A 15324-nucleotide genomic window follows, 5' to 3' on the forward strand; every position below is an offset into this window, starting at 1 on the left:
AAAAATCTAACCGAGCTTTTTTTTAAACACCTATGCGTCAAAATTATATAGGTCTATGTCTTTGATTTATATTTGCCTTTTTTCACTCTCTAAACAAGGTATCAAACAGCTTAGTCCTTTTAATCATTACTGCATCAACATGAAAAAAAATCATACATTTGTAGCAAAATACAACATATTTTGTAACTAGGAATAAAATATAAAATGAATTGAATGGTGTATTGGACATGGTGACAAAAAAAAAGCAAAATCTCCACATCACAGCCATGGCAAGAAATCACTGAAACTTGATTCCAGCCTCACGGGTTGAAACCAGATTTTTTTTTTTTTTCACCAACAAATATCCTGAGATTTTTTTTTCACCAACAAATATCCTGAATCACCCTATCTCATTCCTGCAAGGACACAGAATATGAGAACTGGCTCAAGATTAGCACAGCAAAACTGAAAACCAAACCAGAGTCTCTGGCTATCTTTAAAAGCAGAGAAGACCACAAGCGAGTCGAAACGGCCAAATTCCTGTATCTTTTTCTGTCCAAGCCAGATAGCCCAAAACTCTTGACTCTTTTCTAACCACAAACACATTTCCAGCACAGAATTTGCTGTACTTCTTGTTTGTCGAGGCAAGATAACTGAAACTCTGACACTGTCAATTACAAACTGAACCACAATGACATAAAACCATGGCCACTGAACAAAGCAACAAAATGCCAAGGGTAATATAACAGTAATATACATGCAGGCCCGTAGCCAGGGAGGGGGGGGGTCAAAAGAACCGCCCTTTTTGTCGGGAAAAGGTTTAATCTGGGTAAATTTTGATCTATGTGCACTAAGGATTTATTGTAAAAGGTTCACTCTTTTGGAAAAAGAACCCCCCTTTTGAAATTGTTGGCTACGGGCCTGACATATCTGTATCATTTTTAAAAGAAAAAGAAAAAAAATGTTCATATTCCAGTATCTCTCCCTATCAGAAAGCTTAAATCCTATCTACCTAAAATGATACTCTAGACAATATATGTACCTATCTATTAGTGCTAACTTCCAAAGCTAACTACATCATCTCATTCACATATTGTTTCCATACACATCTTTTTAAAATACAATTATGTTAGAATTGGCATACAAACATAATTAAATTTTCTTAAGAAAAACAGTACCCAAACCAGCATTTCAAGTAAGTTTTGGTCTGTCTGCAAGAAGGGCTTGCTTAAAACTAGTATCTAGATCTGTTTCAAAACATATTATCAATTAACAACTAACGACTACACAGTCCAGAAAAATATTCTTTATAGTAATAGTAAACATATTTTACTATTGATAATAAAACTATTTCCATTAACAACACCCTCTTACTGAACAGAATAATAAAATAGAATAAAAAAAATTCTTCTATTCCAGTAATAAGTGAATTATCAATTCTACAACATAAATGTACTGTTCATTCTGAGAAACTCTCTACAATCAAATTATCACTTTTGCACTGGTATATAAATGTTTAGCTCTTATCTTCATTATTCAATCTTTGGTCTAACATCAATACTGCTACCTTAAAAACAATCTTACTTCTTCTAGTCATACCGGTATTTCTCATTGTCTTGCTTCTGGTTCGGAAGAGCTCTGCGAAAGTGATCTACTAGTATTTCAAGGATTGTTATTAAATCATGACGTTACATAGCAGGATAGAAACAGCTGGTAGAGAAATGATCTGATGGCAGGCAGGATATATAATAGGTCTGGAAAATCAATTGTGTTTTATGCATTGTATTTTTCATGCCATCCTTGTTCCGTGTATAGGTAGTGGCCATTTATGCAGTGACATATATGTGCATATAGATGCTCACGTCCCTGTTTACACCCATTGACATGGTTCACAACGATACCAACATGGTTCACATTATCTAACTCTACAATTCTGCTGCCAGCAAAGTAACAACAAGACTTTATTTCTTAAAGCACTTGAGTTGTTAAGTAAATTGTCCCTTCACTAGGTTTAAATTTGAGCCCTATTACAGTCAGTTTTAATTTTGCTAAATTAATTGAAAAATTCTAACTACATGTATGTACATTCATATTGCAGTCAATTTTTATGGTAAGTTTGCAGCCAAGCTGAGTCAGCCCATCTCTGTGCAACCCATCTCCAAGCTAGGTTCTCCTCTGTTCTTCACTGATGGGCACAGCACATGTTGATCTTCAGCTGGTAACAGAGCGTATACATTTACTGGTGATGTACTGCAGCAAGCTTTGCTGTAACAGACAGCCTGTTGGCATGAATACCAGGACAGTTCAACACAACTTGTATAGAAACACACCTTTTGAATCACTCAACTACATTGTACCATTTTTCATTTGATCAATCAACTAATATATATGCATTACACTCTTTATTTATTCATCTCCCCATTAATATCACTCTGACATCTTTCAAAGAAAAATAATCCACAGCCACTTTATCAAAGCGATTTACAAACTGTAAAATGAGAAATTATATAAGTGTACAAGATAGGAGGAGGAGAAGATAAGTATGAAACAACGCAATTTCCACTCCCACCAATATTTTTCTTTAAGTTAGCTTTCACAATAGTAGACATTTCCGGAGCATGGCAGATTCTATACATCTGAATGGTGGTATATATGTTAAGAATTGTAAGCATTAAACACAGGGGGTTTGAGAAGATAAAAAAAAAATCATTCCTCACTGTCATAAGAACACATGGCTTACATTAACAGTTTATCTATTTGGAAATTATACTAAAATACCCAAGACAATATTCAATTTGGCAAGCAAGAAATAGTTTTTAATTACTATAATAAAGCAATTTTATTTCATTTCTAATTTAATCATAACAGAGTCTAGCAGTGTGAATTAATTTATATGATGTATGATCAGCAGTTTCCAGATAATGATATCCCAAGCCTTACAATAAAACAACATATCAGGGCTTTTCTTTATTTCAAGAAAAAAAAGTGTACTTACACATACACAGAGAGAGAGAGAGAGAGAGAGAGAGAGAGAGAGAGAGAGAGAGAGAGAGAGAGAGATTGAGCTTATGAGGCATGCAGGCACAAGAGAAAATCACACCAAAAACTCAGCAGGAATAAGAAAGAGGAAGAGCAAGAATGGATGGGGTAAACATAAAAATGAGATGCTGATACTTAAAAAGATCCTGCACTGTCATATCCTACGTTAGCTCAGAAGCAGGAGGTCATAATTGTATGCAAAGGGACAGTGCAATGAAAAAGGGGGGAGGGGGGGTCACACAGTGTCCTGTACAAAGGGGATGTTTCCTGTTCAATGTAAGTTTTAGCATATCTTAAATTTATTCCTGTAGTTTTTAATCAAAATGCTCCTCATACAACAGCTGTTGCCAATGATTCTCTGGCTGAACAGAAGTAATTAGTCAAGGAGTTCTTAGTAAGAGAATTGATGTGTATAATAAGTAATCGCTTTGGCAGAGACCCTCTGATTGGAGCAGAAGCCAACTGCTCACAGGTGGCTTTGTGGCATAAAAATATTGCAAGGGAAAGTAGGGTGGTGAGTTGGAGCAAAGATTGCAAATGCCTCTCTCTTAGCTTCTAAGATGGCCCGCCCACCCCCCACCCCCCCAAAAAAAAAAATGAAAATGTGTTATGAGCAAAACCAGACAAAAACAAGTAATTTTCCAGCCCCGTTTCAAACATATTTGTTACAATGTTTGTTATAGTTAAAATTGCCCTTGTCTGCTGTTTATATTTGCCAAATGAAACCAGACCATTTTTTTCTTGTGCTCAGGTTTTTAGGCCTCTTGTGTTTACTTTCTTTTATTCTTGAAACGATGTGCTTCCTTTTCTTTGAATAAATCTTGTTAAAAATCCTTTTTGTTTTGATTTAAAAAATGGGGCTTACATGTTTATCTATTTCATTTAATGGTTTCATTTCCATTTTTGAAAATGAATTCAACACTTCTTTGACACATAACATAATTATCTTATACCCCCTTCCCCCCTAGAGCAGTTGCTTGAATCGTAATTAATTTGATCTAAAATTTAATTTTTAAAAAAATTGTCTCCCCTTATTTTCATTACGGCTGGTCTAAATTATTTAAAACATACATCTGTTTCCTTCAACTGCTTACATCCTTGAACCTGTTCACGCCTTAGTTTCTCTTCTATTTCCCTGACTGAGCCTCCCCCCCCCCAACACCCTGAATGCTCTCTTCAAAGATCTAACACAAATACAAATACACATAACCACAAGGCAAAAACAGGAAACAGAGTTAATATTCCATCCAGCATGTCTTCATTCTGAGCCCCCTTCTCTGGATTGCAACCTTTAAATAAAGTCCATCTGTGCTTTCTCCCAGCTGTCTCCTTCCCTGCCAGACCACGTGTCTCGGGCCTTTTAAATACCCTCTAAATAACACCTGGTAACTTGAATAGCAAAATTACCAACCGAAACCGATCGTGAAGATAAAACATTAGGTCTTTGTCACTCGCTCAGTGTATAACATGTTATATATCGTATGTGAATGTTCATTTTTATGACTTTTTGGTACTGAGAGAGCGAGAACCATTGAACAAGAAAAGTAAACAAAGCGTGGTCGCTGAATTCCTTCACTCACCTGGGCAGCGTGTAGCAAACACCTGTTGAATTCTACGCTTAGTTTTCCTGGAATTTTACGTGAACCAGCCTTCAAATCATTCGCTGCCTTCACTGGGTTTTCGACCCAGAAGTTCAACAACTCATTGCTGAGCCAAGTCCTCCGGATTCGACGGAAAGAGACAACTAGTCACGGTCACCTGTCTCTGACGTCGAACCAGGAAGCCATCTTTGCGGAGCTCAGCCATCAAGAAACGAATTGCCCGCGAAACTTGCCGACAAGTTTCAGCTTGGGTGTCGAGTTACAACACCCAGTTTTATACTGATCATGAATGCTATACTCACATATATGAGGCTCTCAGGGTAACCTGTGTTAGATGATCGATGTCTTGGCGAGATTCGGGTCTTTCTGGGACAGAAGGTTCTACCACCAAGTGTCCCGTTTCTTGTCTCTGTGCGCTGCGACGGCGGCCAGCTGCCATCAGGCGACCTCATGAATATTAATGAGTATCTAGGAGGAAGGCGTGTCGTTCGCGATATTCCTGTTCGACTGCCGTTGCGATTTTGAGAATATTTTTTGTAGAGATCTTGATAGCAATTCTTGTGGTTTTCCATTTTTAGAAAAAATAAATAAATAAATAAATAAATAAATAAATAAATGAGGGAGGTTGAATAAAAGTTTCTGACACCAGACATGTTTTAATTATAATTACTTTTTTTTCTGTAGTTTTTATGTTGCTTATCTTGTCTCAGATTTCTCTGTTTATATTTTATTTATTCATCTGTTCTATCATTATCTCTTTCCTGCAAAATATTAAATGTTGTAGTTTTCTGTAGTTTTTATGTTGCTTATCTTGTCTCAGATTTCTCTGTTTATATTTTATTTATTCATCTGTTCTATCATTATCTCTTTCCTGCAAAATATTAAATGTTGTTGTTGAGGTCTCACTCCAGCTAAAGTCATAATGCACATGTTGTTAAAGGCAAAGGCCAACTAACCGCGTTTGAAAATGTCCCAAACTCATATAGAGAGCTTATTATATATTTTCAGTCCACATCTTTTCTTTAAAGAGACAAAACCGCTTAAATAAAAGTAACCGATGTTGATATTTTCTGATATGTGCAGGACGTTGTGTTAATCTAACTGACTGCTCAGTGATTTAAACTTGATCATTTAATTAGAAATGGTATAAAAAATAAATGATAGTGCAGGTGTCCAAATGTGTACTGTAGGCCTACTCTACTGATAATTGTCAAATAAAGTTAAACTTCGTATAAGATTATTTTCAAAAGAGACACCAAAATAATTCTTTGAGTTTCAAAACACGTATTCGAGGGAAATAATGGATTAGAAGGTATAATTTTAATGACTTTTTTTATGTGGAGCCGAATTTATGCACGACCGTGTACAATGTGTTCGTGAAGCAAGCAGTGACGTGTGAGTGCGCATAAGCTCCACTGCACACGCTTCTTGTCGTATTCTCGAGAACACAATAGAACTTCGTTCTTTCCACACACACACACACACACACACACACACACACACACACCGAATGGGTGACTGAAAACTGACTTGTTGTTTAGAATCGAATAACGCAAGCAAGGTTGTGCGAATGCACTGGCACTGCAATATGTGACCGCAACATTCGTCTTCTCTGTAGCATTCGCTCAAACACGAATGGATAAAGGGCGGGGCAGAAGTTCTGATTTATGTTCGATTTTCTCGAATTTCTAACAAGATATAGGAACGAAGTCCTACTGGCTTTGATTCTTGAGATGCACAGATATTTCAAATGTCGTTCTAAATAGAGGCGTGTTCAACGTCATGTTCTCGGCATTTAACTACAGATTAAAGACGGGCAGACTGAAGGTGTGGAAGACGTTTTACTCCTTCAGTTGAACCAATATGAAAATTTGGCATAGATTTTCAAAATCAAATTTTGCTTGTGTGCGTTTTGCTTTCAATAATTTTTTCTAAAAATTGGCACGTCACAAAATGCATGAAAATATAACATGCTATTAGATGCATCTAAAGTAAATAAGATAAATCTCTATTACCTTTTTTTTTTGGGGGGGGGGGGTAGATGGGTTGGATATGCTGCTATGTTGTTTTGCTTGGGAAAATAGGAGAGGGGTACCTCTCCATCCTGTACTCTCTTGATTATGTAAAAAAAATGTTTTCACATAAGACTAACACATATTGAGTAATTTTAGATAAATTAACATAGGCCTACTGGTACGCGTACTTGACTATGATATATGATTATGATAGTAATAACATTTATTGAGCACTAAATGCTTAGGCTACATGGCTTTACATTTACTGACTCACTAATCAACGGAGATTAGTATATATACATGTATAGGCCTACAATAAGTATAATAATGAATATCATTACATTACATATTATTATCATAAAAATTTTATACTTGGCTAAATACATGTATTGTCACAGCAAAATTAAAAGTTCAAAAGTATTTTGTTGGTGTTTTTCAGCGCTCAAAACATATTTATGCAAAATTAATGTTTGGTCCTTATATAACCCGTGCCTCGATTTGCAAAATATCAGAAGAATCCACGACCTATATCTGCAGCATACAGTTAAACGGTACGGATTGGTGCCCTCTTGGGTTAAGCCTCGATTTCAAATCAGTTACATAGATGGCGAACTGGCGACTGCTCGCTCGGAGGATAACCTCCTCGTTTATTATAGGATTGTGTCTCGTGAATTTATCTGACAGCTCTTTATCCAAGTCGATTAAGCATCCTGTTATATTAAGTAAGTATGTGTTCTGTAGCGTGTATATAAACACCACTTTTGATATAAAAAAATGGTATAATTTGAAAGTCAGTGCGTTGTCAATGAAAATTTCATTGAATTAATTATATCCCTTTCAGTGCGTATCCAGTAATTGGCTTGATGCCATGGCTCTTTTGCGTGGCATATTTCTTATGTTTAAACAAATCTCTTGTCTGAAATGCAGTTGTAATATTCTCTAGTAGTCGTCTTGGTCAGAATTATCTATGTTTTTTTGCCAAGGGTGCGAAATTCTAGATGAGATATCGGGCGATTTTAGTAGTGACCAAATCAGCCAATCAGAGTAGGGATTACGTACACACCTCCATCAATAAACATAAACAATACTAATGGCCATTGGTCATAGATACCGGGCATTGAGCAGACTTAAAATTATTTTAATGATATTTTCGTTAAAATTTAAATATTTCACTGGGACACAGAGTTAAGACCCACCGTGATAGGGTGACTGTAATTTTCTAAATATTACATTCTTTAAAATAACTGTAAATATTGATATAATTATGAAAAATATATTACTACTAGATATTTTTCTTTAGAGATTTTGAAAAATGGCTTAATTCACACACCTGTGAGGTACCGTTCATGTAATAGTATGCACATGCCAGACTTTGAAACTGCCAGACCTTTTTGTTGAAACATGCCCCGAAAAGAACTCTGTACCATATAATTATAACTCTTTAAAGTCAGCAAGTTGATTTATGCTTTAAATAATGTACATTAATGACCGTAAAGATCTCCACTTTTGACAGAAACAAAGTGACCACATTTTCAGCATTTTTTTTTTACCAATTTCACCCAGCGCACTGGTGTTTTTGCTGTTGTAAACTGGTGCATCATCTCATGTTTGATGACTTTAATTTGATTTTAACGATTTAAACTTTTAAAAGTGCAGTTCATGTTTTAATGTTTCACATCATAGTCTTTAAAGGTTTTTGGTTTGCCCTTGCAAGTTTGGGTTATACTTTATGATTTAAAATTTACTGCTCTGGCTGAATAATTTGTCGAATTTTGCACAATGCTACCAGCTGTTCAAATTTTAAATTCCCACTGAGTATAATCTTTTTTTAAGGTTTTGTTTAATATCCTTGTTTGTAACATTAAGCACTTTAAGCTGTTAACACCATATAGCCCTTTAAATTTACCAAATGAGGCAAAGTCCATTTCCTGTTTCTAACATTGTTAATTTAAACTTTGCTTTTTGTTATAAAGAAATCGCCACTTTGCTTTTAATATATGATGTAGCACTCAGACGTGATACTACATTGTAATTTGTTTTTCACAGGTAGCACATGTCACATGTTGATTTTTAAAAATAGTAAAGCTGTCTAACATTGTAATCTGTTTTTTTCCATAGGTAACACATGTCACATGTTGATTAAAAAAAAAAAAAACAGTATACCACAAAATATTTTTTTACCTGTGAGGCACAGTTGATTTATTATGTATGTGTATGTTGCATGTGACAAGGAACCTGCTTATTTCACGTGGATGTTATTCAGTTTATGTTGTTAAGTAGTCAGGTGTTATGTAGTGTCACATGCCTACCAGGTGATACTTCAGTCATCATGCTGGCATAAAAAAGTTACCTGGTTAAATTAAATGCTGATGATAGTTATTCCATGTTCATGTTATTGATTGCCAGTCAGTTAAAATGACATATAATTTATTTCCACAACTTTATACATAGCATACTGTAATGTAGATTGTTAATAAAGTTTGGTTTAAAGGTGGGAAATGTGAGGGTATCTTAATTGTCAGTGTTTTTTAAAGTTTTTATTTATGTGAGAGGACATATTAGCTTATGTAGTCTTAAAAAGTTTGCTATTGTTGAGCCCCTAATGGATCTATGTTGGCAGACAACAAGATGAATCTAGACTACAATAAATATGTGTACAAATTTATTTTTAACAAAAGAGCAAACATTTTTTGTAAAATCATAGGTAATTTGAATATTTAAAATAATTTTATCTTTTCATCCATTGCCAGTATAAGCAGTGAATAATTTACTACATGAATTCTTGATGTGTTTGTAGTGATAACAGAAATAATCCTTTAACAAACATCTTCCAGTCCCAGGAGATGGTGGAAGCCAATTAGAAGCAAAGCTGAACAAGACAAAATCCGTTCACATATTCTGCAGTCAGAAAACCAGTGACTATTTTGCACTATGGCTCAACTTGGAGCTGATGGAACCCTATGTATTGGACTGCTTTGTGGATAACATGAGGTAAGATACTGAAGGTGTGTTTCCATTTATGTTAGGGTACTATCCATCTCGGATAGCATGAGTTTGAGATAATAAGGCTTCAAAATTATGTCACGAAGGGGGACCACATATATTAAGTAGGAGATGGGAAGTATAATGAAGAGATTACATTTACTTTCTTTCTCTCTCTCTCTCTCTCTCTCTCTCTCTCTCATACTGGTACTAGTAAGTTGCGGTTTCAAACATGGAGTTAAAATTTTTCATTTCTCTTTTCTCATGCTTCAGAAAACCAGGAATTGAGGACTTACCTGAAAATTTCTTTCCTCTTTCTCTTTCATTTGTCTTTATTAATTTTGTATAAAGTGCTATATGTACATGTTTGTGTAACAAAAGTTTATGTTAAGAAAGTAACATCCTTGTTCTCTTCCTGCTTTCTGCCATCTTATATATACATTTGAATAGGCCTCAGTGGTAAGGGTTTTATTCAGATACTTAAAATGTTTTCATAAGGTGAAAGGGTTCAAAGTACAAATAGTGAGTGCATGTCATAGCACCTTTAATGCCCTTACAAAAATACTTTAACCCTGCTTAAACAAGATGGATAGATGAAAACGTACAAGGAAAGAAAAAAAACAAACTTTGATGATGCTTGAGTATATGATTAGACTTATCTGGATTTTAGAGTAATGGTTTAAAGTGTGGTATGTCAACTGCTGCTTGTATAGTTCTTTATTTAATAGATTTAATACAAATACACTTACATGACTAAAAGTAAAAAAAGACACACAATCATGTTTTGAATATATAATATACTAGTATATTTATTTTTAGGTTGGTTTATGACAATGTAACACGAACTACAAAGAACTCTCCTGGAGTAGACATCAGGATCCCAGGCTTTGGTGGAACTAAGACTGTAGAATGGCTGGACTCTAGTGAAATATCACCTAGTAAGTACAAACACATTAAAGGGATAATAACTCTTCGTTTTGGCCAAAAAATGAATTTTCCTGGAGTAAACAACAATTTTCCCATACTTACCAATGGTTAATGAATCCATTTTTACATTCAAAGTTAGTCCCTGGTTTTTTTTCTAAAAAGTTTGGTTTTTTTGTTAAAATCTCTTAAGAGATTATAACATAGTACAGCCATCAGTGGAAGTCACATGATCTGAAGACGAGCTCAGATCTCAGAATAATAGCTATAACTGCTGTTTTTGTGGTAAAACGGAATATATCATATTTCTTTGAGTTGTTCACAATGTTTTTATTGTGAAATATAGATATCATACCAAGAGTAATTATCCCTTTAATAATAATAATAATAATGTTGATTTTAATAAATTTTTGTGATAATATTAATAGCTATAGCTTAGCTATAGCTGAACAATTTCTAGGATATTTAGGAAATTTCTGATTGAGATCAGTAGTGGGAGGATTATGCATTTGCATTAATAGAAATTGATTTGTTTCTTTGTACTGTTACTGTGTTTAAGGTGAAATATGTTAAATTAATATTTTCAGCCCATCTTTATTAGCAGTGTGCTTTACAGAGCAGATCTGGCTAAAGCAATGACTTAAAAAAAAAAAAAAACAAGTGCCTTGGTGTGATTTATTCTTTTTCACGGAGTTAAGAAGGAAGTGAATAAGGCAAACATATACACTTGACCTGGTTGGTGTGTGTGTGTGTGTGTATGTGTGTGTGTGATTTTAATGAACTGCATAACACCCATGTTTTTTTTTTCTTTCAGCCTCCTATTTTTCGGTTATGGTCCAGGACTTGTTAAGCATGGGCTATGTAAGGAACCAGTCTGTGAGAGGAGCACCATATGACTTCAGGAAAGCACCAAGTAAGAGAGCAAAACATTTTTTGGATCCCTTTTAGACCAGCAAATGAATCTTTTCATTGTAGGGAATGTGATGTCATTGAGACAAAGGATTTCCTCAGTTATTTTGCATTTACCAGACCATTGTTATGGTAGAAACAAACTTGTGGAAATATGAATAGCTCATTTCAAAATTTTAATGTTTCAGATGAGCAGGCAGATTTTTTCCTGAAATTCAAGCAGCTGATAGAGGAAACGTTTACTATGAACAACAACAGCCGCGTAGTGTTGGTGGGTCACAGTATGGGTAATATGTACACCCTGTACTTCCTCAACCACCAGCCACAGCAGTGGAAAGACAAATATATCAGGTCCTTTGTGTCCTTGGCAGGGCCATGGGGAGGAGCAGCAAAAACACTAAGGCTTATGTCTTCTGGTAAGTATACATGACCAAGTCCCCTTCATTTTCACAATGAAAAAAAAAATATACGTATTGAAGAAAGTAATGAGAAAGAATGTGTACAAACCTTGAAGAAGATTTTCTCTTGTTGTGAAAAACATGTCTCAGACACAGAATTCTTTTGTAAGGTTTTTTTTATTTTTTTTTTATTTTTTTTTATTTTATTTTTATTTTAATGTATTTGTTTTCTTTTTGTTATTACTCTTTTACTTTACTAGAATACCAGTAAGAAATTTAAACGCTTTTTCAACCTCTCTTTCTCTTTTTTCTTGTTTCATTTATATGTTTATTTTGTATTTTTTGCTTTTAGGTGATAGTTTGGGTTTCTACTCCATAATCCTGAACCCACTGGAGATTCGCCCACAACAGAGGTCAATGCCCAGCACTGCTTGGCTTTTACCTACAGACTCTGTCTGGAGCCCAGACGATGTCCTCGTCAGCAGGCCTGGGTACAACTACACACTGAAGGACTATAAAAAGTTCTTTCAGGATCTTAACTTCATGGACGGCTGGTACATGAGACAGGACACGGAGGGATTGACGAGGAAGTTGTCACCACCTGGTGTCGAGGTGCATTGTGTCCACGGATTGGGGGTGAAGACGCCGGCGGCGTTTTCGTTCACGGAAAAGCAGTGGCCGGATTCTCAGCCCACGGTGACATACAGTAATGGGGATGGGACGGTGAATAGTAGAAGTCTTGAAGGCTGTTTGTTGTGGCAGGAGAGGCAACCCCAGAGCGTGTACCATTATGTCATTCCCAATGCTGAACATATGCAACTTCTCTACAATGCAGATGCTATAAAGATAATTAAGAAAGTCGCAGGTAGCGACACTCCTTGAAGTAAAAACGCATGTACACAGGGAGAGGGAAAAGTTGCCTTAAATGGTTGTGCCAAAATTATCAAGATTTCTGTATTCAGGGATTCTGTACTAGTTAATGTTAGCTGTTGTCATGACAACTGAGACTAGTTAATACTCGTGGGTTGCAAAGATGTGTTGGGAACATGTCAGGATGTGACTTGTTATTTTTGTTCCAAAGTTATAAGAACCCATTGATGCAACAAAATATGGGGAACAGTTTAAAACCAAGTTCCTCAGAAAATCGCCTTTTTGTTTTTTTTTTTGAAAAAAAAATGTAAAGTTATTTGACTAATCAAACCGTTTAAGTTAAAGTGGGAAATTAGGATTCAAGTGGCTACTTGAAGGGAAAATTCAGTTTCGATAATCAGTGTAGGAATTGACATGAATTTTGGAACAAAATTTCATCCCTTTATGAAGATCATATCTATGCCCTGAGATGTTTCTAGCTCAGCTAATGATGGTCTTTAATGATTCTAGCCAGGTTCAATGCAGTGCTATTAGAATTGATTTTACAGTAAGTTCTTCCATTCCTGGATATGTTGAAGTTATTGTCAAAAGACCCAAAAATTGTGTCTGTTGTTTTAATGTGTATACGCTGATCTTCAGATCTGATGCATGCCAATCTCTTCATTTCCAGTTGTCCACATCAGATTCTACACAAATATCACTTAGTGTTCATACATATGAATTAAAACCTGAAGAAACTGGCCCACATTGGGCTGAAATTCTTACTACATATGAAGAAATGGTAAATGTGCACATTTCAAATTCCATGTCATTGGAATTGTGCCTAATGCATGTGAGCACCATTTTTCTTCCAAAACTTGATATATAGTGCAATTTTTATGTGTTATTAAGGCAGACTGACAAAGAACAGCTAGCTGTATCTCTTTGCTAATTAATAGAGTTAGTTGGTAAAGATAAAATATGATACAGATCTTAATACATGTACAATATGACGCAGATAGTGATGAATATGTTCTTCTTGATATATACATATACATTGGATATGACGCATGATAAAGCTCAATTGGATTATTTGTCGTGAAATTTTTGTTTCTCAATAAGTGGGCCAAATTTTGGTTTCCAAGACATTGCAAGCCCAGTGTAACTGGAGCTGAAGTATTTAAGAGTGAAGGAAGATTATTATTATTATTATTAGCACAGTGTCGTCTTTCGGGTTGTTTTTTTTTTTTTTTTTTTTTAAATCAGACCTCATTGGATTAATCTTGATGATTTTCCAGTAGCTCACTGTTTTGTTATCAAACTCTTCTTAACCTTATTTATCTTTTAGTGTTAATAGCACAATACATGTATATAGTCACTAACAGCTCTTTCACATATTTACTTGTGGTTAAGTTCTCAGATAAGTTACTTTTTACCTCACCAAAAACTGCCAAGAAATGCTCACTTAGAACCATGATCTGAAGTGCGTTATATCATATTATATGCCATAAATGGTCATTTACATAGAAAATTTTTGTAATATGATCTAAGGTTTGAAGTTTTACAATGTTTAATAAGGCATGGACAGCTTTATGTAAATACATAACATTATATGAATGCTTCCAAATGGAATTCTAGTCTTTGGTCGAGAACAGCTGAACATTTAGTTATAAGCATTGTATAGAATGAATATTTTAGAAACTAATATCTAACAGTTAGGTATGTGTAGTGACTTCTTGCAGTGGATGGAACCTGATTTTTTTTCACGTTTTTTTTATTTTCTTTTTAATGTAGCACTAGACAATAGATTTTAAAAATAAAACCGTTTTGATGAAGACAGAGCTCAGAGTGTATTGGTATCACCATTAATATTATAACCAATGTACCCATGCAGTTTCAGGTTGCAAAAACCGTGTCATATGACATTTGCTGCTTTGAGTTAGACATATCAAAGACATGATTTGATGTCTAGGTGTGAATATTATCGAAAAGTCTTCAACATTTTTTATGGAGGGACACTGGGTGAGGTCAGAATTCCAGGTATGTTATGTGTTAGGTGTTGGTGTTACAGATATGTTACATTAATCAACAATTCTGACCTTTTACTAAACACCAGTGAAACACCAATGTTAGTGTAGCAGATCTGTTGAAAACTACAGTTCCTGTAACAGACGGTGTTACACCAAACATCTCTGTTACATAAAATGTTAAATAAATCAGAGCAAACTTTAAAATGTTACGCTTAAATTTTCAATTGCTTATCGGTTTCTACAGGGATCAACGAGGGGTTATCACAGAATTATTTTAGCTTATCTGCTTACGCTATTTAGCATGTCAGATATAAAACATTTGAATTCCTCTTAATTTTAGAAAGTTTAACCACCAAGTGTTACATCTTCAAGAGGTCAAGATTGAACATGTTAGTGTTAGGCTTCGTTCACATGCAATGTCTATTTTCTAAATTCTATTTTCTATTCGCGGCATGTGTTATGATCACGGTCTGTGCCCTGAATATCCCGCGGCGTAATTACTGGCAGCGCGAGCCAGTTACTATAAGTTACTATAAGTAACTGGCTCGCGCTGCCAGTAATTACAGGGCACAGACCGTGATCATAACACATGCCGCGA

At 35.1% G+C, this 15324-nt stretch overlaps 2 protein-coding genes across 3 annotated transcripts in view; one reads left to right on the forward strand and one right to left on the reverse strand.

The window, feature by feature from the left end:
- The window catches only part of LOC106173131 (uncharacterized), a 61180-nt gene extending 56106 nt beyond the window's left edge, over positions 1-5074 (reverse strand). Inside the window, exon 1 of one of the 2 annotated variants that reach the window (XM_087011614.1) lies at positions 4922-5074. The gene's annotated coding sequence lies outside the window, so the exon portion shown is untranslated. Of the gene's footprint in view, positions 1-4598; positions 4795-4921 lie in introns of those variants that run through there. The other variant, XM_087011615.1, reaches the window with a different exon arrangement.
- A 2123-nt stretch (positions 5075-7197) lies between these two features.
- LOC106173151 (lysosomal phospholipase A and acyltransferase) lies at positions 7198-14935 on the forward strand. The gene is made up of 6 exons (XM_013554167.2): positions 7198-7356; positions 9469-9625; positions 10436-10554; positions 11355-11453; positions 11638-11865; positions 12200-14935. The coding sequence occupies exons 1-6, from the start codon at positions 7239-7241 to the stop codon at positions 12727-12729; spliced, it is 1251 nt and encodes a 416-aa protein (XP_013409621.1). The 5' UTR covers positions 7198-7238; the 3' UTR covers positions 12730-14935.
- Positions 14936-15324: the final 389 nt, after the last annotated feature.

This window comes from Lingula anatina, chromosome 4 (genome assembly GCF_051362555.1).
Source record: "Lingula anatina isolate TDL-2025a chromosome 4, LinAna3.0, whole genome shotgun sequence".
Taxonomy (NCBI): domain Eukaryota; kingdom Metazoa; phylum Brachiopoda; class Lingulata; order Lingulida; family Lingulidae; genus Lingula; species Lingula anatina.